The 25,266-nt window shown below is 40.2% G+C and overlaps 1 protein-coding gene across 1 annotated transcript in view; it reads left to right on the forward strand.

Annotated features, from left to right (window-relative positions):
• The window catches only part of birc6 (baculoviral IAP repeat containing 6), a 131,560-nt gene that overhangs the window by 99,041 nt on the left and 7,253 nt on the right, over positions 1-25,266 (forward strand). Inside the window, 6 exon segments of the mRNA XM_051959794.1 lie at positions 1,741-1,851; positions 3,920-4,137; positions 5,692-5,853; positions 8,884-8,961; positions 11,425-11,613; positions 24,374-24,508. Of these exon segments, the coding sequence (XP_051815754.1) occupies positions 1,741-1,851; positions 3,920-4,137; positions 5,692-5,853; positions 8,884-8,961; positions 11,425-11,613; positions 24,374-24,508 (893 nt within the window).

Below are 25,266 nucleotides of genomic sequence, written 5' to 3' on the forward strand. Positions count from 1 at the left end.
AGCAAACATGTCTTCAGGAAAGAAGCTTCAACTGTTGGATTCCTAATATCAAGCTACTCCTGAACCAGAAACTGTCAGAAGATCTTACCTGAGCTAAAGAGAAAAAGAACTGGACTGTTGCTCACTGGTCCAAAGTACTCTGCTTTCAAATTAAAGACAATTTTTCATTTCAGTTGGAAATCAATCAAAATTTTTACATAACAGGTTTGGGATTTTCATGAGCTACAAACCATAATCATGAAATTAAAGCAACAGAGTCTTGAAATATTGAGCTTTCCAAATAATCAATATAAAATATATGAAAATTAAACTTTTGAATTGGAAGACAAAAACATTCACATTATCACAGTGCTCATATTTTTTGAGCTGCATCAGTGTTTTGTTAGAGCTTTTTGTGTGTTTTGCTAAAAATGTCATGCTTCCGATGTTCAAACTTTACCAACTTTGACCAAATTTCAAATGTCTTGGTCATTTCTACCATGTTTTTGGGCATTCTGTTACACTCTGAATTGAGAACAGCTCATGTAGTAATTTTTTAGTCAGTTGCTAGTCAAATTCAAATCATGTCTAAAGCCAAAGAGCTCAGTGCGCTGCTATTAGGATCCATCACTGAGATAAAGACGCTGTGGCTGCACACAAGACGAGGAAAGACAATAAAGTCAAATGCAATTATTTTAACTAGGCAGTGGCCACAGTGCCGAACATCAATGGTAGGAAGCTAAAAGTGAGCCCTGTGCTGACGAGAATGGTAGAGTCCAACAAGAATCTATGGATCAGCACTAAGACAATTGTGATGAATCTGAGCAGCTCTGGTAACAACATCTCAATCCGACACTCCAGCAGACACTAAACATGGCTGGTCTCCATGGATGCTGCCCAAGGAGGACCACTTCTACACAACATGAACACAAAGCACACCTGGACAACAAAAGAAACCTTCTAGTCGAGACAAAAATATATAGTTGTTTGGACACAGGGATATGACTCTTGTTTGGTGAAAGAAAAGAGAAGCATCCTAATGGTCCATCATGGTGGTGTGTGAAGAACTGTTTGATTGATTTAGCAGAAAATAACAGCTTTGTCACCGATAATGAGAAAGAGTATGAATCATCATGATGGCATATTTTGTTGGAAGGACATAGTTATAATTTATCAATGAAATCTCTAACATCATGTATTGCTGACTTTTGTTACACACTGAGCCAGGAGAAACCTATTGTTCATATAAAAATTCACTATTAATCTAAACCTGACATGGACATGAATCATTTTGAGCGTAACTATACGATCCATTTGTATGTTTTTATATAACAGTGAATGCATGAAATGATCTTTATACTTTCCCATCAACCGATTGTACAGGATAATTCTTTATCCCAGACAAGATATGGAAGTCACAAAACATTAAAATGGACTTACGCGGTCATGTTGTTTAAAAAATGAGTTCAATAGAAACTTTTGTAGGTTTTGAATTTGTTTTAGACGTTTTCACTTAGCTGCCTTTATTTTCATGTCTGTGTCCATGGGGGTGTGTTTGACAAAGATAAGTGCTAAGATTTCAGCAGGTGTCTTTCTAAGATAACTTAATTATACGTAAATAGCCCCATGTCATTTTCACAAGGAACAATGTTTTGTAGCAGATGTTTGTTTTCCACGGTTATACACTGAATGCCATCATCCACATTCTGCTCTTTTTTTCACTCCGGCCTTTGTGATTTTTCATCCCAACCTTCTTAACAGAGAGAAAGCTAGTGGAGTCTTCAAGGAAGGTGTCAAGCCGACCCAAGCCCCTGTCCATACTCCGCTCTCTAGAGGAAAAATATGTGGCTGCTATGAAAAAACTACAGTTTGGTAAGTTTATGTCTTTACTTGCATGGTTATTCCGACACACACACTACCGTTCAAAAGTTTGCGATCACCCTGACAATTTCAGGTTTTCCATGAAAACTCATGCTTTTATTCATGTGTTAGCATAATGGCACATGGGTTTTCTAATCATCAATTAGCCTTTCAACACCATTAGCTAACACAATGTAGCATTAGAACACAGGAGAGATGGTTGCTGGAAATGTTCCTCTGTACCCCTATGGAGATATTCCATTAAAAATTTCCAGCTAGAATAGTCATTTACCGCATTAACAATGTCTGGACACTGTTTTGGATTCATTTAATGTTATCTTCAATGAAAAAAATGTTTTCTTTCAAAAATAAGGACATTTTTAAGTGGCCCACACTTTTGAAAATGGTAGTGCATACACATATATATATATGTATATATATATATATATTACAAATAACCACATACAATACAGAGCATCAGTGCCTGTTGTTTGTGCACATACAGTACATTAGCAAAAGTAACGGCTATATCCAACATTTATAAATAGACTTCCCCCTCATACTCACACACTCTATTCTGTCTCCCTCTTCTGACTGATATGCTCTATAATGCCTGCATACCCAAACTCAGGAAGGGAGTCAGAATCAGCCTACTTCCCCATCCTGCTCATCCTTTTTGTCTTGTCCATCACTCTCCATCAACCATGTCACGATTAATTACTCTGCTTGTGCTGTGTTGCAATTGATTTTGTAAGCAGCTTGATGTTTAAAGTAATTGTTACTGACGGGACTGTAAACAGTCTTGCTTCAGTGTGCAGACAACGTCTCAAGACGGATAAAGGGCTTCATTTGGATGCAGCTGAGGACTTGCCTCCTCACTTTATCATTGAAACTGTGTGAGGTTAAAGTGGTGATTATTTTAAGCTTTTTAATAGCCCTTTTTAGCCAAGAGGAGAGATAAATTACACTTGTAGTGTGATTTTTACTTAGTTGTTTATGAGGTGATTGAAAATAATTAAATCCAGGAATTAAGCTTCCAGTGTTTATTACAGAAATATAATTTTTGTGTAACCAAACTAACGGACTAAGTTGCAGGCACTAGTTAACAGTAACTTTATTTTTATTTTAGCTTTTTGCAAAAAAAATCCTTCTACATACCTGAAAACATTTATAAAAATGTTCTTTATTAACCATAAATTTCTTATTGCAATATTTTGGGACTCTCTCCAATATCAAAACATTGCATTAGTAAATTGCAAGTTGGACAGTGTGCAGGAGTCTGTTTTTGTACCGGTTGGATGTGCCCTTCCCTCTCTTACGCACCTTCCTAATGAAATAGATGTGTGAAGAGTTTGCTTTATAAATTAAAGCTAAGCGGTGGAATGCTTTTTTTTATTTGTTTGGTGTTTTTTGTTTACAGCATACAGCAGAAAAAATTGCATGGTTTTATTTTTTAGCAAGAACTGACTAGCAAGTTAGCGCCAACATGCATGTCTGTTGCATGTTCTATTGTCCCTCCCTAACAGCAGAATGACAGTGAGGTGCAGCCAGATCATTGTCTACCACTGACACAGCAGACTAAACCCTTGATCATACTCTGGTGCAGTTGCGCACAGGATCAGCTATGGACACATAGGGATGCATAGTTGTTTTTTATTGTACTACATTGCTTGTCTGCAAATGTCCCTTTTAAGCACAAACAGAAATGGGCTACATGCAGATGTGTGCGGAGGGACTTGGGAAGTTTTCAAGACTTACGCCATGTAGACCCTCATGTCCTCAGGAAGTATAACCTCAGCCTAATTGAGAAGTGATCTTAAATTCTGAACCAATGTTGCATTTTGCAATAACTGACACACTTACACAGCTTCCTTTTAATGCTATAATTTTAAGAAAGCGTCTGCTAGACAGCATACTGTAACTGCTCAATGTCTCTTCTGGCTTTTATCAATACTTTTATTGAATTGTTGTGCTTTTATTGAATTATGTTACAGTAAGGATGTGTTTAAATGTATGATTGGATGTTGAAATTCTCCCCTCATACTCTGAATTTCCTTGCTCTTGTTTCCTCTCCATGCAGACACCTTTGAAATGGTCTCAGAGGACGAGGACGGTAAGCTGATGTTCAAGGTTAACTACCATTACATGTCTCAGGTTAAGAATGCCAGCGATACAAACAGCGCAGCCAGATCGCGCCGCCTCGCCCAGGAGGCCGTCACCCTGTCCACCTCTCTGCCTCTGTCATCATCCTCCAGCGTCTTTGTCCGTTGTGATGAGGAGAGACTGGACATCATGAAGGTAATGTACCGCTTCAGATCCTCATCAACTATACTGGGTCCAGTCCTGCTGTCTACTTTTAAATCTGAGGCATTCAGAGTTGGTTTTGATGTCTGCTTTGCCTTTTGTTGTGAACTGTAAGAGTGATTTTGTATTTGGTTAAACTGCTTGGTTTGTATGGGATGTTCCGTGTGACAATCCAAAGCCACTACTTTGAAAATAAGCCAAGACTCCACTTCCATAAGGAAATCTGTGTTTCTGTGTCTGATGTGTGGACCATATGACTTGTCATTGACAGCTCTTACTCATTTCCCCTGTGACATTTAAAAAATGGCGCTCAACCCACAAGTTGATTAATGGTAAAGTCTCCTTTACTAAATGTCAAAATCTTCATCTGTTGAACTGGATTTTGGTTGAAAAACAAGAAAGCAACATGCCAACAACACAGCTGGTATGAAAATAGAAACCCATGAGCACACTGCTGCATGCCAACGTCCATGTAACTGCATTGTTAAAACACCTACAAAAAGTGGAAATACGTGAGCATGAAAGACAACAAAAAACCTAATATCTACTATCATCGTCATATATTTTGAAATCACTGTGATCACAAAACTAATAGTCTTGTTACAAAAACTGAAATTAACTTTCAAAATAAACTTGCAATGAAATGTGCAAATGAAAGTCGGTGTCCTCCAAAACAACTGGCAACACTGTTTACGACCAATGTGGTGGTTTTTAGGAAGGACAGCATGTTATCATTTTTGTGAAAGAAAAACACAGTCGCACATTATCCTGGGATGTGTCTGATGTAGATGGAGGAATCCCTCTATGCTTATCGCTGATATCAGCTGTGCAGACGTGCTAGACTGTGTTCAGTAGGAATGTTTTTAAATTCTCAGTTCAAGTTTGATCCAGGTCACTTGCTGATATTGAAACTACTTTCAGGACTGGCTGGTGATCTGCGGTTGCTTGTGAGCTAGCTGTTAGCTCATTAGCCCACAGACGGAGTTGCATAGTGAGCTCCCTTAGAAATTTCTGTTCAAGTCATGACGCTAGCAAATCTACATTAGATACACAATATTCATGTTTGCTTACTGTTCATTCTTCAGGTTTGATTTCCCAATTCATTTGAACAAGGTGCTTTAGTACAACTAGTTCTTCAATCCTATATCCTTGAAACCACTCCTGTAAGTGGAAGCTCACTGATATTAGAGGCATTACTGCTGATTTATGTTATTTGTTTAGAAACACAAACTAATCTCATTTAGTGAGAAAATAAATTGGAATTTGCCACAAGTACCACGGGTGCTATAGATGGAACTAGTCTCTTTCTCTGTGCTCATTTCACACTTAGCTCGTTTGCTAATTACATTACTGGGGTTGTAGAAGAGCCTGAAAGAGGGTCCACACCATTTCTCCATTAATATTTTTACAATTTGGCCTTTGTTTATACCAAACTTACTGTTATCAGTGTGTCCACCTTTCTTTAATTAACCCTCTGCCAGCGTGTGATTAATTGCTACCTTTTCTTGGGCTGTTTGTGTTAAATCTTTTCCCTGCATGTGTTTATAGGTTCTCATCACAGGTCCAGCCGACACCCCGTACGCCAATGGCTGCTTCGAGTTCGATGTTTATTTCCCCCAAGATTATCCCAACTCACCTCCACTGGTCAACCTGGAGACCACCGGCGGACACAGTGTGCGCTTTAACCCTAACCTCTACAACGATGGCAAAGTGAGTTTAACAATGTTTAGTCTTTTAGTCTGTATGTCATTTAGTAAAGTTAATCTAAATGTAATTAAGCATTTGTTGTTTTTCCTGCTTTAAATCTGAAACCGTATGATATATGCATGGCAAATACTGCTGAAATCAGCCTGGCTTTGATAGTGTATCTCTCTAGAAGTCTACATCTGCTCGTATTCAGATGATTTTTTTTGACAGCATTTTGATATTCTTTGAATATGTGTTTTAAATGGTCAGCATCAAACTCTGTTTTTTGTCTTTTTTTGTCCGTGTGCATTGCGTATGCCAATATGTCAATATGTTTTTAGTTTTCGTCTTTAAAATGTTTATTTGCCACCAAAATTAAAACTTCTAATTATGTGACAAAATCACCATAACCTTGCCATCATTACAGTGAAATTCAATAATCAACCTCTGAAGTAACCCTCCAAATTTTTCTTTGAATTCAAAATTTGTCTTGAATTTAGCTTTAATCAAATAAAACATTTAATTACTGGTAAGCAATTTTCTCAAAGGCTCCCATTGGCCTCTTTCTAAAATCTGTCAAATACCCATTTATCCATTTAAAGCTGCATGGCAAAGAATCTGATTGGCTGAAAATGTGCCAACCGGAGGAGTCCAATCTGTTTATTTGGTTTCTGGCTAAAGTTGCTTTGTCTGTTTGTATTAGCAAGCTTAGGCTTTATTTTGATGTTTTCATATGTTCCATTCACACAAATAGGAAATGAAATGTTAATTTAAAAATTGTTTATTTTTCTTATTCCCAGCTTTAATCGTCTGTATTTTCACCTTACATCTGTCCATTAAAATTTCTAAAATTAGCGCTACTTTCGAGTGTAACGTTCTGAAAATAAGAGTATGACATGCCTGGCTAAGTCATGTCTTAACTACAAAGGGAGTGAGAATCTGTAAAATGAAGCCGGGGGTTGACTTACCCTACGGCTCTTACATCTCAACTAACTGCATAGTGAGTAGGGTTGAAAAGTATCTGGAAATCTGTCCAGCACCTGATATAGGATTTATAGTGTCAAATCAGCCCAGTATGTCTGAAGAGTTTCCTGTCCAGTTTTTATTTAAGCTTGACATTTGGAAGTGGGCATCCCTCAAGGCTTCCGCTAGACATGCTAGAACATGTAGAGCTCTTCCACTGTTGGCCTGGCTTCATTCCATTAAATAGTTGGGGTCAAGGTGTTAAAGCTCACCCCATCAGCTGCACCTCATTAGGCAGCTGCTGACAGTCCACAAGTATTTCTATAATGGGCCCAGACAGCTGCTATAAGAAATTCCTGGGGCTTCCTACATCAGAAGTACAGCCAAAGAGAAGAAAGCCACCATTCAGCACACTGATGAGTGATGGAAGGATGGTTAAATGGAAGAAAGTGAAGGTTGATAGATTTTAAAAACAGGCAAATAAATACTGAGTACAGTTCTGATTTTAAAACACACCATAGGAGTATTCATTTTAAGCTAACTAGGACCAAACAGTTTTCTGTGTGAGCCATATTATTAACCTTGGTTTTTCTAGATGCGTATTGTGGAACTCCTAAAAATATCAATGAACAACAATCAAATTCTTAACCTATTTGTATACGCTTTTGGATGCATGGCAAATGCTGGCATTGTAGGCAACATTTCCTGAGCTCATTTCTGTGAAAAATTAATTATACTCCAGACTAAATAATCTTGCTGACAGACTACACCTTTTGCTCTTCCATGCACAAAGATATTTTTCCTCAATGATTTAAACCTGTATCTGGCACCAATTTAGTCGCTATGCAAGGCTGAAAAGTGGCTGTTTCTGGTGTACACCGATCAGACATATTATTATGACCACCTGCCTGATATTGTGTTGGTCCGCCTATGGCTGCCAAAACTGTCCTGACCCATCGAGGCATGGACTTCACTAGACCCCTGAAGGTGTACTGTGGTATCCGGTACCAAGATGTTAGTAGCAGATCCTTTAAGTCCTGGAAGTTGGGTGGTGGGGCTTCCATGGATTGGACTTGTTTGTCCAGCAGATCTCATAGATGCTGGATTGATTGAGATTGGGGAAATTTGAAGGCCAGGTCAACACCTCAAACTCCTTGTTGTACTCCTCAAACCATTCCTGAACCATTTTTGCACATTATCCTGCTGAAAGAGGCTACAGCTATCAGGGAAAGAGTGTACGTGGTCTGCAACAATGCTTGGATAGGTGGTACATGTCAAAGTAACATCATCATGGATGGATGGACCCACGGTTTCCCAGCAGAACATTACCCAAAGCATCACACTGCCTCCGCTGGCTTGCCTTCTTCCCATAGTGCATCCTGGTGCCGTGTGTTCCCCAGGTAAGCAGAACACCTGGCCATCCACGTGATGTAAAAGAAAACGTGGTTCATCAGACCAGGCCACCTTCTTCCACTGCTCTGTGGTCTGCTTCTCCAGTGAACACGTGCCTGTTGTTGGTCTTTCTGCAGTGCACAGGGGTCAGCATTGGCACCTTGATTGGTCTATGAGGCCACCAAACTGTGATCCACTGTGTATTGACAACTTTCTGTCAGAGCCAGCATAACTTCTTCAGCAATCTGAGCAACAGTAGCTCACCTGTTGGATCGGACCACACATACCAGACGTCCCTCCTCACGTACATCAGTGAGCCTTGGCCACCGATGACCCTGTCGCCAGTTCACCACTGTTCCTTCCCTGGACCATTTTTGATAGATACTGACCACTGCAGACCAGGAACACGCCACAAGAGCTGCAGTTTTGGAGATGCTCTGACTCAGTCTCCTTGTCAAACTGGCTCAAATCCTCACGCTTGCCCACTTTTCCTGCTTCTAACACATCGAGTTTGAGAACAAATGTTCACTTGCTGCCTAATATATCCAACCCACTAACAGGTGCCATGATGAACAGATGATCAGTGTTAGTCACCTGTCAGTGGTCATAATGTTATGCCTGATCAGTGTATATTCCATTCTACTGATACTGATTCATGAATGTTTTTTCTTGTCTTTGTGTATGTGTTTTGTTAATCAGGTTTGTTTAAGTATCCTCAACACATGGCATGGGAGACCAGAAGAGAAATGGAACCCACAGACCTCAAGCTTTTTACAGGTGAGATGGAGATCCATCAAAACAGAGTCACCTGTCTGAATGGATCAGCAGGCCAGTTATTGTGAGTCTTTGTGTCGCAGGCTGCAGTTTATCACTGCCCTGTCATTACACTACCAGGAGCTCTGTATTAATAGGCTCCGTGTCTCGACAGCTGACATGAAGGATTCTTTTTAAAGTCGTTATTTTTATTTTTTTATGTGTTTGTGACCGTGTGTGGGTGCTAATCAAGCCAAACACAAACCACTATCATTTGAGCCTCTAGGTTGTGCCTGCTTACACACATCACTCATCTTGAAGTCAGAATCACTTGGCTTCAACTGCACGTTTAGCCCCAAACCATCTGTTTTTAGACTTGATCTAGTACTATTATCACATTCTCTGTTGGCAATCCACTTGTAGCATTATACCAGATGAAATGTGTTAAATTCTCAATGATTTTTATTTTCATTTTCTTCTTGCCCAATGCGCTTAACTTGTATTTAATTTTTACTTGTGCTAGGCTAAACAGGTAAAGATGCTTCATTGCGATTCAGTAGCGCTACGCTGTCATGCTGTGAAACGAAGATGGGAATTTTGTGTGTGTGATACAGCCACTCAGTAGTGAAAAAAAACACATAGTGACAAATCTTGGCTTTGTTTTTGTCCAAGAGATTAGACATCCATGGCTCAAAATTATTAAGATATCCAGCTAATATTTGCTTTCTTACTTTCGTAGATACCTGTGCCATTTTAAGGCCATAGGTGGTTTCATGTGGCTGAAAATGTGCGTTGAATGAAAGCAAATTTTCAAAATGGGCTGCACAGCACAAAAACATCTTAATGATTTTTATAAAGAATATTATGTGAGAATAGTGTAACACTGACAATGTTTAAAGATTACTTTTTCAATTTCTTCAAATCATTACGTTCTTTATGCTGTATTTTCTTGCGGTGAAGTTAAGGAGCTTATTCAAGACAGGATTCTATTCAAATAGTCATTCTAGTCCTAAAAATCTACCTTTTTAAATGTATTACAATTATTGTTTATGTAAGCACTTAGGATTTTTATTTGAAATTTTAAAATGAAATACTGAAATACTTAGAACTGAAAATATGATCTTTTTATTTAGTTTCTTGCAAAAACCAAATGCAAAATAATGGACGTGTTGTTAAAAAGGTCATTGTCCTCCCTCCTTTAAACGCATGAAAATGAAGTGGAAAAGTACCGCAGATTTAAGCTGTGGCAGCTGGTGTCATGCAGGTTGCATTGCAAACACTTATTTACTTGCACAACTCTTATTTCACCCGAAGTCACTCATATCCAAATGTCTGCTTCTGTACAAAACAACACATATTCAGATAACCCATATTCCTAAAATGACACATGCCATATTCATGAAACAGATTATTATATTATCATTTATATCAGTAAGACCATTAAGAAGACTTATATTATTGGAATATCTTTAATACTTTAAAAATAAACAAATAAATTCACCATCTAAGGTGACAAAATAGAATTGAATTGGAATAGCCCTACACCATTAAGGGACTACTGAATATCCAAGATGCCATACAGCCTTGTGAATGTATACACAAATTCGTTAAAAACAGCATGTTGCTGCACACCCACATCATTATTTAGTTGTTTACCATGCACACTCTTGCATTAATTTTTTATATGTATTGATCCAACAACAAGCGAGCTAGAGACCCTTTGAAAAGGATCTCTGCTCTTTTTTTATATAATTCCCTCATTTGCAGGGTTGAAGAGTGCATAGAGATGTCTTCATTGATTATCATTCCAGTTACCGTGCTGCAGATCAATAATGGAAAATAAGGGGGTTGGTGAATAGAAGAAAGGGAAAGTGGGCTTGAATCAAGTGGTCATCAACCAGGGTAGAAATCGGCTGTAAAATCAGGCAACCCAGTTTAAGACATGCACACAGTGTCAGCTGAAGGTCATCGGCATCCACTTGATCAAGCTTTTCAAGTTCATCCAGCTCTGGTGTGGCTGGGGCCAGCAGGCAGGCCTCCAAATTCAACATCGTCATTGTTGGTGATGTAGTGGCTTGGAACAGAGAGAGAGACGTAGGAGGACGTCCTTAGTCTCCTTGAGACAGGCCAAAGCATTAATCGAACTGTTAATAAAGATATATTGAGGATGTATCTTTATGAGGCCAAAATATTCCTTGCTTTTGTCAGACACTCTTCTAAGTGTCCACTGCCAAGATAATTTTAGAGGCTGTAGATGTTGAGGACACTTAGGGGATGTCAAGCTAATTAATAGATCAGAATTGTACACAACTAGAAGGAAACTTAAATCGCATTTGAATGTGGTCTTCCCAGCTCTTCTAAAAACTTAAAAATGCTACCTTTTTGTCATTAGGAGTCCACACTGGAATGTTCTGTTTGATCTGCAGTGGGAATCCTGGATGTATTAATCATTTCATTTCTCCCTGCTTCTCCTTTCATTTGCTGTAGGTGCTAGTGTCGGTGCAGTCCCTCATCCTGGTGGCTGAACCTTACTTCAATGAGCCTGGGTATGAGCGCTCACGTGGCACTCCTAGTGGCACCCAGAGTTCCCGGGAGTATGATGGAAACATCCGGCAGGCCACTGTCAAGTGGGCCATGCTGGAACAGATGCGTAACCCGTCACCATGCTTCAAAGAGGTAGGAATCACTCTTTCACAAATATTCATCTGCACAGTGTTTGTTGAAACCTAAACCTAGTTCTATCATCACTAACCGTTTTTAAGTCTTTGTATGTTTATGAAACAATACCAAAACTGGCAAGTCACTCTGCTCCATTATGATCACTTAATTACTACAAGTATGGACATATTTACACTTGAAACAGCAAAAGATAAACTCGGTAAAAAGATAGATAGATATTTTTGTTTGATTTTTTTTCATTAAACAGTCGTTGTAAGATGATATGTAATAATATTTTCCATTAGTATATTCCTATTATCAAAGCAAAGATAAACTGATGTAATATAATAATACCCACCGTCTCATTCTTCGAAGGTGTTAAAGGGATAGTTCGGGATTTTTGACGTGAATCTGTGTGGCATCCCCGTCAGCAGTGTTGTGCATTCACACAGACTTACCCCCGACAGCGTCCGGTGAACAGAGATCCTGTCCGGTTTTGGTCCAGATGAAAGTAGTCCGGCCAGTTTGCTGGGGTCACGAAAATAAAGCGTTTTCTTCTCAAACCAATATGTGTTCGAAAGAGTGATATATTTGCATTACAAAACCATTGTCCACGAAAAAGTCAGACCTCGTAAACACTTGGCACTATTTTCTCTCCCTTCATATCACTCCGCGCTGCCTCCAGCTGGCAGCCGCGCAGGTTTCACTTTGTTTACTGCTCGTAAAGTTAACAACAACATGTCTGACTACGACAGCGACGATGAATATATGGACTTCAGCATTCAGCCAAGGGGATATCTTTATGAACCCGAATATAGTGAAGCCGAAATTCACCAGATGGAGTTAGAACGGGCAGAGAGAGAGAGAGGGTGGACAGAGAAGTGGATCACTTGTACAGTATAAAGTTATAAAATTCAACCAAAAACTGAGGAGGCAACACTTACTCTGAAGACAACTGACCGTCGGGTCCAGCTGGCCTGGGACGCTTCTTCCAGTTTATTTTAGGAATGCATTCAGGAGTGCAGGGAAGTCATTATGATGTGTGATGCAGACAGGAGCTGGCAAGCTGGCCTCCTCATCAATTGAAAGGTCTTGCATCTGTGGCATGATGAGATCCCATTCTCATCTCACCCTCTGTCGGCATTATTTCGCACTTGAAACAAGTACACCACCATTGATCAGTCACCCGGTGTCTCACGGCTCCAGCTTCAACTTGTTCCACTTCTCTGTCCACCCGCTCTCTCTCTCTGCCCGTTCTAACTCCATCTGGTGAATTTCGGCTTCACTATATTCGGGTTCATAAAGATATCCCCTTGGCTGAATGCTGAAGTCAATATATTCATCATCGCTGTCGTAGTCAGACATGTTGTTGTTAACTTTACGAGCAGTAAACAAAGTGAAACCTGCACGGCTGCCAGCTGGAGGCAGCGCGGAGTCATATGAAGGGAGCGAAAATAGTGCCAAGCGTTTACGAGGTCTGACTTTTTCGTGGACAACAGTTTTGTAATGCAAATATATCACTCTTTCGAACACATATTGGTTTGAGAAGAAAACGCTTTATTTTCGTGACCCCAGCAAACTGGCCGGACTACTTTCATCTGGACCAAAACCGGACCAGATCTCTGTTCACCGGACGCTGTCGGGGGTAAGTCTGTGTGAATGCACAACACTGCTGACGGGGATGCCACACAGATTCATGTCAAAAATCCCGAACTATCCCTTTAATTATACAATAACATTGTTTTCAGTCCTGTCTTGCTAATATGTCCCCATTTGAAACCCCTTTTTGTCAGATTGAGGTTGGATACACCTTGATATTGACAAGTTTGTTTTTTGTATGAGGGGATAAGGACAAAGAGGAAAATGTTAAAAAACAAAATTACTCTGAAACAACCAGTAGTGAATACACTGACAGTTAATATTTTTACACATATGCTGAAGATGTCTACTCTCATGTCTGATGTTAAATATGTCATAAATATGACACACGTGTATATAACTTTTAAAATCCAGTGTGGCTCATAGCCACCATTCACCTGTAGTTTCTGCATCAACTCGGCACAGACTCTCTTACTTTGGACGTTACTCTTTGAATGTGAACAAAAAAAGAATGATGCAAAGTTGTCAGTATGTATGTGATTTATTATTGAAATGTACGCTTAATGATAACATATGATATTCTAATATACTGGGATGACACCCAATCCAAACCTGCTTTACACATACTGATTTGGCCACAGGCAGCCTGTTAGTCTTTAAGGGTTTGGGTTACGTTTAAGAGCCCAAACATGAACCGACACCTTCACTACAGACTACAGCATTAATGCAGATTTTGTTCAATTTGCCACTTTTGGTGCTTTACAGAAGAATCATTTTATATGTCTTCAAGTTCGTAACGGTTTTTCTCTTTTTTTCTACCTCCAATACAAAGGCCCAATGAAATACAGAATTATTACCATAATATATTAGCTACATACCTCTGCACCTCTTGACATTTACCCCAGTATTTAAGAATCAATCCATTAAGCAAAAGCCACCCTGAGGGCCGTTTGAAATACACTCCCCACCTATTTATTCCTCGCTGGATGACATTATGTGGAGGTTGACTTGCCCCTTTCCTCCTCACAGTTTTCGATTTCTTTCGATCCTTTAAATGGCCCATGGTGAGATGGATAGTGTCAAGGAAGATAACAATCATTCAGTCTGCTCATCCAGAGCAGGCTCACTCAGAAATGTCAGAAAAGAGGTACTGAGAAAGAGGAGCACTTTAGAAAGGAAAAGGAGGCTGAGAGAGGAGGTGAACAGAGGGAAAGCAAAGTGATCCAGTCACCTTGATGGGAGAAAATGAGGAAAACGTGGACTGCTAGAAGCTTGGTTTGGGGGTTTACAGCTCACTGACTTTCTAAAGCCATCAAATTCCAAATTTAGTCTTAGGCTGAACTATTATGGGGAAAAAAAACATACTTCTTCTGATCAATATTCAGATTTAAATACTTTTCTATACGTGTATCTCCACACCTACATTGGTCATCTTTATGTAACTAGATATAAACAATTTTACCCACAAAAGAAATCTGATTAAATCATCCACTTCCTTGTTATTCAGTTCCTCCCAGGTAACTTTTTAAAGTTATTCCAGGTGACTTGATGATATCAAACATGATTGAGATTGTTCTCTAAGAACAATAATATAATCAGACCGACATTACTCTATTGTCCAGCTCTCACAACGAGTTGGCCTCCCAGCTATGCATCAGAGAGCATTTACAAGTGTCTGGAATACACTGTGTATTGTTCAGTCCTGGAGGTATAAATCCCATGCAAGTCTTCTATTTGAAAGCATGTTGTAGTGGGCTACATTTCCCGGTTTGTTCTTCTCACCTTCTAGCGTTTTGTACCATTTTAATGTATCCACACTCACCCTGGAAAGACTGAAACTTGACTGTGCTTGGTAGGCCATCAAGGTGAGAATTATGTCTCCAAATGTATTGTTATTAGTCTGATCTTTGGAATCTGCACTGGAAAACGACACAGCAATGAAGTCTCTTTGACAAAGATTAAAGTAGACATGATTTTCACAGCCACAGGTTATCAGAAATGTTGTAGATTTTCAGATTTGTTCAGGGAATGCATAAAATCATCTGAGTAGAATTATTTGTATGAGCTACATTTGCGTCTGCGTGCATCCAGAGCTGCATGTGTTTCTGTGGGATCTGAAGGTGAAATATTGTCCGTCTCTTTGGCCTTTGCACAGCAGGCAATGCTTGGATTAAAGAAAACTGGGTCCATGACATCACCCGGCCAGTCAGTGAAATGGACCATTGAACCGAAAGATATTAAGAGGACATAGCAGGACTTGGCAATGCCACCCGACTGAGCAATCTCACACATACACACATAGAAATTCAATTAAGCTTGGTGAGATACTCCCATGTGCTTTTCTCACCACTGGCCTTTTAGCACCTTTAAGTCCTCGGCTGAGACAAACATCGACACAGAGAGGAAAACAGCGAGCCATGAACAATGTGGATTTAGTAGTCATCCTCCTCTTGCTGAAAACCATGAGAAAGCTTGATTTAATAGAGTTTTTTTGTGTTTATCATTTTTTTCCCTACATTTCTGAAATGCTTTGGTCTGAGTGAAACTGGGCAAGTAATATGAGAAGAACATCTCAAACTGTATGTTCATGCTGAAGCATTTTGGTATACTGATCACATTTTGTTCAGGCTTGATCTAGGTGTAATTTTTACAGACGATTAAACATGTGGTAATGTTAAACAATTTACAGAATGAAGTTTATATTGCAAGGGGCGCAGCTTTGCCTCTTTCATAAATTGTTGGCTCCAGTTCTCAAGCTAGCACTTTAACATTCGCTTAGACTGATATGTTAGATTCACACTGGTCATGAAACGGATGGATTCCACAGAGACAGTGCTAAGTGGTATGATAAAAGGAATGTCATGTCGTGCAAGTTTGCTAATGGCTTAGCATGATGGTCTGACTCATTTGCCATTGCATTTTACTTAATGAACTCCGTCTGACATTGTGTGTTGTTTCATTTAGTTTTGCCATCACCAGTCAGTAGAGAGCCATTAGGTGAATGTAGGAGTCATTTTCATCGACAAATGAGCTGCGGTAGTGATTACTCAGAACAGCTACTGGTTTTTGTGACAGTAGATATGGAAATATGAGTCGACATTATTTCCGTAAATCGACTTTGCAGCCCAAATAGCTGCAATGAGCCCATCCATGCCTGTCCCCATTCTCATATTTCTGTTATTTGTCCATGAATGGAGCAGGTTAGCAGGCTTTCTATGGAGGAAGATGGTGCTTGATTGATAGTTTCTCCAAGATGAGGAAGCAGTTTTCAGTGAGAGCATCACCAGACCTGTTTGGAGAATTCAGGAACCAGGCTGCAAAAATGTAAATACTCCAGCAGTCATTCACCACAAAATACAAACTAGTGTTGTCACGCTATCAAAATTATGTCGAAACAATTCCTTCCTCAATATATTTTAATGCTGCAATGCATAGGCAATGCAGCAGCAAAAATATAAATCAGATAGCATGAAAAAAAATTGTTGTTGTTGTTTTTTTATCAATGGAAGTAATACAACAGTCAGGTCTTTCTTTCTCTTAATTCCCAAAAGAATAAAACCACCCATCTATTCAGAATTCCAGTTAGGAAAACTGGGATATCATGCTTGGAAGATGGGGATGCTCTTTCAAACACTGTGGGGTTGGAACACATCAGCTTACACTGGAAAAGGAGGATATATTCTGACATTTTTTTCCTTGTAGAGATAAGTGCAGCTGTATTTTAATATACAATTTCGCCTCAACCTTTTGTTCAGGAATTTATTTATTGCAGCTGGTGTTGATCTGCATACTTGTGAACTCCTGATTTTTAGCAGCATTACTGGTATGAATGCTACATTTGCCCACTGACCACATCGGTAAGTTAGCTAAAAAGATTAAGCAAAGTTCAATCGTTAATGTTCGCCCTTAATTTTCTTGTCAGACTCGAATAGTGGTACACTCGTTTCACTTATGTTTAAGGACATGGACATAAGTGTGTCTACTTTGTCGACAATCCATGGCCGGCCAACAATTTGCTGCAGTGTGTTTAAGAGAGAAGAAAAAAGCAGTTGATTTGCTCACTGTGCCTGCAAACAGTGGAAGCAGAGTGCTGCACACACACTGCCCCACCGTCCCACATCAACGCAGCTCAGAGGAAACACAGTGTCTATTAAAACACTCCCATTCTTTAAGTACTCAGAATAAGAAAATGTGGCAGAATGTAGGTTTTAGTGGCAGAGTATTGCAACACTTTTCCAGTATTGGTACATTATACAACATTCCTACAGACAGGTAAACCTGACTAACTCTCTGAAAAAACACATCTGAGCCTGCTCAGCATTTTACTAAATCCTGCAGAGCATGATAGGATGTTAATCACCTAATTCCAGATATTAGTCTCATCCTGTGGGAGATTTTGGACTTGTGTGTCACAGTGCCTCTGCTACAACCATCAGAACACCAAATGATGGGATGTCTTATGAAAGAAAGGTAGTCTGTCCTTTCAGCAGAGTCCCAGAAACTAAGAGAAGCAATGCCAAGATGCACCACAACTGCTCTGGCAGCACATGGAGGCCCAGATGTATTAAGAGACATCGTGTAGATTTTTTACCTACTTGCTCAGACTCTACTCTAATGTCCAATCACAGCCAGGGGTCCTTTTTCATGTGCTAAAAGACTCTCTCACAGTACAGTGGTGACCCGTCAAACAGCTCAGACATAGAGCTGGAAAAAGGTTTGCATTGCTTGTTGAACATACAGCATTGTGACTTACATCTGCTGTTCTTGGTGCTGAAGATGCAGCAATGTCTGCTGACGCTGTGCTTCCTGCTGCGGCTCAGCTGATGCAACTTGAGACAGATTCTGTCAAGTCTCTAATTTGGCTAAGCACACCGTGTCACTCCTCATGAGGCGTACTCTGTAGCACTTTGAATCCTGACAGAAATGTGGCACTTTTATGAGTGGGAGTGAGAGTCATCCTCACAATGACCCATCTTTGTGGTTGAGCACAGATATGCACCACATCTGTCACATCTCTCTTCTTTGACTCATAGCGCTGCTTTTGTTTTAAACTCCAATGCATTTTTTTATGTATGTTTTCCGAACACTGTCCCTGTAGGTCTTTGGTGTCTGTCTTCCAGAATGACTGAAAATCAATTGAGTAGCTCAGCTTGTTCTAGCAGATGCCCTCCATGTGAACTGGTTGGCCTCTGTCTTCTTGCAGCTGTCTGATTTTGCTGTTCAGCTTCATCAGAAGCCTTTATATCAACCTTTGCTGTTCCAGCAGGGTTCTCTTGATGAATAGCAGGCTTTTACCTGCAACAGCTCCACCGTTCTAATCCTATACTTTAGAAAGGTCATTGTTTTTGTTTTAGGTATTAAAATAATAACTTTGTTTTTCATTTGCAGAGTATGTTTGTAGTTTGTCTGTGATTGCTTGATTTGGTAACCAGAGACAAAAAGTACCTGAGTCGTACTGTGACCTGATTGATAGCTGTCTATGACCAGCAGCTTGTGTTCCTGACTGTCTCAATCAACTTCTTGCATTTGTCATTCATTTTGACCTCATTTTCAGCACTGATGCTGCCTTATCACAGAAAGACTGTGGTGACCATATGAGCTCAGCATGGAATTCAGTAGTAGTGCAGCCAGTATCTCTGTAAAAAAAAAAAAAAAAAAAACTCCACCAGGATTACACTTTCTGCTATCGTCTGATTTGGTTGGTTGTGAAAATTCCCTCTAATCTGTTGTACATTTCCACTGTGACAATAGTACAATTCCACAGCCAGCAGTTTTAAGTGTATATGTGACATTATACTCATCTTACCATATAAACATTGTTTTTCTCACTTGACCAGGACTTACTATTTATAATGAACCCGAGGCAATAAACTCATATTTCAATGACCTCGTGTCCTTTCTTCTAGAACTTCTTAGAACTTATGACTTTACATTATCCTCCCTCCCTGTACAGACTTGAGAAAATCTCATGTTCTTGTCCTTGGAAACAGCAGTTGACTGAGCAATTTCAACTGAAGATCCACTTACTGCCTTCCACCAGAGCTTCAACTTTTCGTTTTGTTGTTGTTGTTTTTTTTTTTGTTTTTTCCGATCTCCAAAGATCGTCCTCATTCAGCCTCATTCCCTCTGATCTGAAATGAAAACTTGCTTCCTGTTGGTTCTGCATGACACACTGTTGACTACTTCACCCTAATTTGAGTATAGCTCTGTTCCCTAGGCACAAAATGTGATATATTGCAGTGAGCTGTTTTACTGAACAATCTTGACTCAGTGTCCACTGACTACTTTGCGCTGGATTGTTTAACCAGTGTGCAGTTGTCATAAAGATATCGAGACTTTTTTTTTCTTGGAACTTCTGCATTTGCAAGCTCACAAGTGAACACCCAATTTGATGCTCTTAAAAGATGCTAATAGGTTGCCATTCAATTGTGAGAAATGCTGAAAAATGTAGACTTTTAGTTGAATTTTTTTCTAGTGTTTCTAGCAACACTAAAATCCACACTTTTTATCATTTCCTCACACTTTGGACCTCACAGATTCCTGCACTCATTGCCTTACACATAGACAAATAGAAAAATGCTGTATGTTTTTGAAGGCACACTCTTTTCAAGATTCTTTTTTGGCATTTGGTCTTTATTTGTCAGCCAGTAGAGAGAGAGGTAGATGTAGAGAGGGCTATGATAGTAAGACTCCATGCACTCACGCACAGTTCCATAGGTTCTTACTGACTATTGTTCTGTTGTTATTCTGATCATGTGAGTGAAGGATTAGTGGGATATAATGGCACAGACAACATTTATTTTTGGTACAAGTGTGCTGAGAGACCAATGTTACAACGTTCTATTTTTGGAGGCAGAACTAGAGAATAGAGTGCAGGCTTGAATTATGCAGCAGCAGATTGTCAGGTGGAATTAAGAACAATGGGTCGCATGTTAAAATATGGATCATTGTGTGAGTTTGTGTGAGACGGAAAGAACGAACAAGAGTAAATGTGCATGTTTAAAGGAAAGGATTCACAAATGCAACAAGCGACTTTGAAGAAGGTGAAATTCAACTTTAAGGAAACAGCACAGCACCTGGCTGGTGTAATACTGATATGTGGGTTTAATAACTTAATAGAGTTGTGAAATGGTAGTGAGGTATGTTGTGTATACGCTGCATGCCATCAATAGCAGACAAACATTGGTGGAGCACTGAAGACTAACAAGTGACTCTTGCTTACTTTATTTTCATGCAAAAATTACTCTTTAAGACGCTTTTGGTGCCTTAAAATAAATGCAGTTAATGACGCAAATACAAACGCAGCTTGCTCTCACACACCTTTCTTTACTTTATTTGTGTTAGTCAGGCAATGACCTAATCATAACCAGTTAGCTCATCTGTCACTTACGTTTCATTAGCAACTCAGCAGGCAGAGGACAGGAGTCAGTGGTTTGGCACACAGTGGATTAGAGTACGAGCCAAAATACTGTGCCCTTCTTTCTTTATTGGATCAGCTATTCTTTAGAATCAAACAGCAGCTATCGGGATCTAATGTAATTTAAACATCAAAGGGGAGTTCCAACTGCAGGTTTTATGTATGTTTGAGTGAGAGCAAAGGCAGCGCCATCATATTCACATCTACACTGAAGTGTGAAAGGGCCTCCAGAGCCGCTGACAGGTGGCATCCTTAACTAGCTCCACATCATCTCAGGCAGAAAGCCCCAGCACCGTCCCTCCTTTCAGCCTCACAGCATGAGGTTCCGTGCCGTGAACTAGACAATTGGATTCATAGTGGTAAAGAATAGGGGGGTGTATGACAGATTGCGCTGCATGAGTAGCATTGGAGGTTGAATCCCCTTCTATATATTCTTGTGCTGACATCGGGAGGCCGTGGCCGTGTGGATTGAGAGCTGCACTCCGTGAACCTTCCACAGCTGCACAATTGCTGAGTAGTAAACACTTTGAGTCACACACACACACACACAAACCTTTCATACATTACATGCAATTTCACATAGTAACTCTGACACACACACAGCAAAATGTGACGGCGAGGTTAATTAGTCATTCTAATTGTCCGTAGGTGTGAATGTGAGTGTGATTGTTTATCTCTATATGTGGCCCTGTGATAAACTGGTTGCCTGTCCAGGGTGTCCCCTGCCTTAACCCTAAGTCAGCTGGGATAGACTCCAGCCCTCCTGCGACCCTAATGAGGATGAAGCAGTGTATAGATAATGGATGGATACCACTGGCAAATTGTGGTATCTGTCATTAAGCAGATGTTCCGTATGCTATCAATCGACCTTGCTCAACTCAACATGCCAAACAGAAAACTTTATCTAAAGCCCTGAGATAGCGAGCTTTTTACATGAAACTGCTGGACATGTACTGTTGGTTGGGAGCTAATTGTATGGCTTAAGAGAATGATAGGTTACTCATAGTTCCAATATAGGAATCAATTTTTTTAGCCATGTTAGGGCAAGATTGGTCAGTTTTTTGGTGTATGACCAAACACAGACAATACTATGGACATTTCACCCTGAGCAGCATTTATATCAATATGCTAACTTTTTAAAATAATATGCAGACTAAGGTAAACATCACCATGCTAACATTGTAGTCATGAGCATTGTAGTTGGCATGCAGACAAATTGCGGTCTCAAAAAGATACTAGCTTGATTGGAAACTTGCAGTCTTGTCACCAGTATAGAACCGTTCATCACTTGTTTCTTGATGCTGATGAAACTATGCTGTCCATCACTGACTGGGGTATACCAGTCTGTACCATGAAGGTGATACACTTTGATTGTCAACCTGAGAATGTTGGGAATGGCATCATTATGTAATACTTCTGCTGGACTATTTTGGCTTCAAATTTAGATTTAGATTTCACCTCATCAGAACTGCACCTGGTCTTTAAAACTGAGCTGTTTCAAAGTTACGTGTTACTGTACCAGGTAAACAACAAGTGTCTAAAATGAATCATGGTTGAGTTAGCAGTGTGAGCCTGTTTTACGTTGCTGGTGTTCTACCTTTGGGTTGTGGAAGCTTGTGTGGAATGTGAGCATTGGAAATATTTATGCTGCTGTCTGGGGGTGCGTCAGGGCCGCGGTCAGGGTTAGGAGGGGATGTACGAGCAGCCTTGGCATGTTACTGACGGAATACAGAGAACCAAGATTACGGAACTTTTTATTGGCTGCATGATTCACTCTCAACCTTGACCCTTCACATGTCGAGCATTTCCACACATCTATTCTTCTGCTGCTCTTCCTCCTGCGGTTGCCCTGTGGAATAATGAGTGGACAGCATTCCCTCAAAGGTCACTGAGTAGCTGGCTTTCCATCAGAGGAGCTTGTCTCTGACTGCACATATAAGCTGGATGTACTCGTGTTTACATTTCACCAGGTACCTGTGTATGTGCATGTCTAAAGACGAGCATTTCCTGAAAGGCCATTTGTCAAGACGCTGTAGTCCCTCGTACGTTTCATTATCAGCGGTGGTTTGCATATAGAGCTTCCTTCCACGCTGTGATCAATGGCTGTGTCCAAATACCAAAAGTCAAACGTTTGCTAGCCCAAGCCACATGCTGCCCCAGGGAAAACGCCCTCTCTAAAAAAACAACACATATTAGATCATAACTGTGCATTATTTCAGGCATGTGCTTCTGTCATTCTGTTTCTCATCATGGCTTGTATATGGGCAGTGTCGTCTGCCCCTTAGGGAAGCTCCAGGAGCAGATGATGTCTTCATGCTCACCACACATGTGACCTTGAAACATTCTCTCTTTGCTGGGTACCGTTGCCCCCCTTCACTGGATGTAACTGAAGCAGCCGGGGGAGTGGGTTTCGGGAGGTTGGACAAGAGGAACAATTGAGTGGAGGAGGAGATGGAATGAAGATGGGGAGAGCAGAGGGAGATAAAGAAGGAAGAGAGAGATTAAAGTAGTCCCCAAACCCTCTCAGCTGCCTCTTTGCCTCTCTTCTCCTGGTAAACAGCAAATCAGCAGACACCATAATAGCAAATTCCCTCCCTCCACCCTCAGAGCAGCAGCTACAGACACATCCACCACAGTGCTCGCTGCATACTGATGGCTCGGCCCTGGCGACGGTTGCTAGGAAGTCGACTGGAGGGGCAGGGAAGTGGGGGACTTGGGTGGAGATGATTGGCATCATCCATTGAGCAGAGTGTTGCACGTATGATGTCAGAGAGTGATGTAAGCACCCTTGAGAATAAACAGCCCCTCAGTGATGTAGAGATGAAGACAGAAGTTGATCTAGTTCTCATTGGCGTGTTCTTTATTACAGTGGTTTCCTACCATTTCTGTCATATTTAGTCACGTAACTCTTTTTTAACACCACCCATCATGTTCCCTTTGAATTCAAACTGCAGGTTAGTTATCCATGAGTGTGATGATTAAGTTACTCTGGTTAAGATGGAATTCATAAAACCACTTGAAGAAAACTGGACATTTCCACTGTTATATATTTCTACTTTTTCTCATGACTTTGTTTGAAAAACATATGTCACTTTCAGCTTTCTATTTCAAATGTTAATACATAACTAATGGCCTCTCATCATTTTCCATCACTTGCAGTCATTTATTCTTACTTTATTATCTTAATATTATTTTTTTATGCTATGTCAAAAAACACACTCTGAACCTTAAAGACGAAGGTGTCCAAAAAATGGCCATAAAAATGTAATTTAATAAAGTTATTTACCAACATTACCAAATAATCATTTATTTTCAGGGTTTTAACCCCTTTAAATGCCAGTTTGTTTCCATGATGCGAATGCTGTCTTTAAAGCACTTCAAGATGCCATGTGTGTGTAACGTTCACTCTGATACAAACATAAATATAACATCAGAAGTCTGTGTGTCTGATGTGTGCCTCTCTTTTTCTTTTCCTCTTCTTGTAATGGAGTTGTAACATCTCAGGACAAGCAGAACATTTTGTCTCAATTAAAAAATGTTGTTGTTGTTTTAGCCTCTGTTTATGGGTCGCCCACTCAACCAGTTCAGCTACCGGCGAACCCACTGTTAGCATTTTCAAGTATGCTTCAGTCATGCACCCCCCCCCCCCCCCCTTTTTTTTTTTTTTGCCTGATTCGAGACTTGTTTCTGTGAACTGTAGTCTTTTACTAGAACAGGATTTATTCCATTGTGGCTGAAACTGATGGTGACGTCTGTTTGCAGGTGATCCACAAACACTTCTACCTGAAGAGAACAGAGATCATGTCTCAGTGTGAGGAGTGGATCGCCGACATCCAGCAGTACAGCAGCGACAAGAGGGTCGGCCGCACCATGTCCCATCATGCTGCTGCACTAAAGGTAATGTCATCTCACCTGCTGAATGGAGGGACTGCACAGCGGTCAGCAGGAGTCAGCAAGAGTTCAGATAGCCAGCTCTGATTTGGATCTAGTTTCAAGTTTGTAAAATACCCTGGTTTGTTCAGCACTGCAGACAAATGAAGAAATCTTAAGACATTATTGATTGATTGATCTTGTGAATGCGACCAACAACTGGTTCAGGAAATGGTTTAAATTTTGCATCCCAAGTCCGATTTAATCATAGCTACAATCTACACACAGCACTGTTCAAGTCTACAGGCATCACTGTGGTTTGAATTGCTCATAAACTTGCTGTTGCACATATGTGTTACAGTCTAGATAAGTGGATATGTATGCAGTGAAATGTAATCACATTCCTAGTTTGCTTTCTCTCCAGGTAGACGATTGTTAGCAGATACTAAAGTGAAAAAATGGCAGTTATTTCTGTTGAGCAGTCAGCACATAGTCATATAGTGTCCCACCATCATGGTTCCAGTCATCCTCCCCTGCATAATTGTTACAGATACAGATATCTCTACTTCCAGCATGCTCTTTTACACGACCATTTTTCACTAATCTCAACAACCACAGTCACATTTCATGATCACACGAAGCTGGCTACCAGGTTTCTGAATGTACTATCAGCAGGTCCACATAAAAAGTCGATGTGACAAACATGCTTCAGTGTAGAGCTGCTTATTTCTCACAAAAACAACGACCTATAATCCTGCCTCAGTGTGAGGAATTTAAAAATATTT

Source organism: Acanthochromis polyacanthus, chromosome 15 (assembly GCF_021347895.1).
Source record: "Acanthochromis polyacanthus isolate Apoly-LR-REF ecotype Palm Island chromosome 15, KAUST_Apoly_ChrSc, whole genome shotgun sequence".
NCBI lineage: Eukaryota > Metazoa > Chordata > Actinopteri > Pomacentridae > Acanthochromis > Acanthochromis polyacanthus.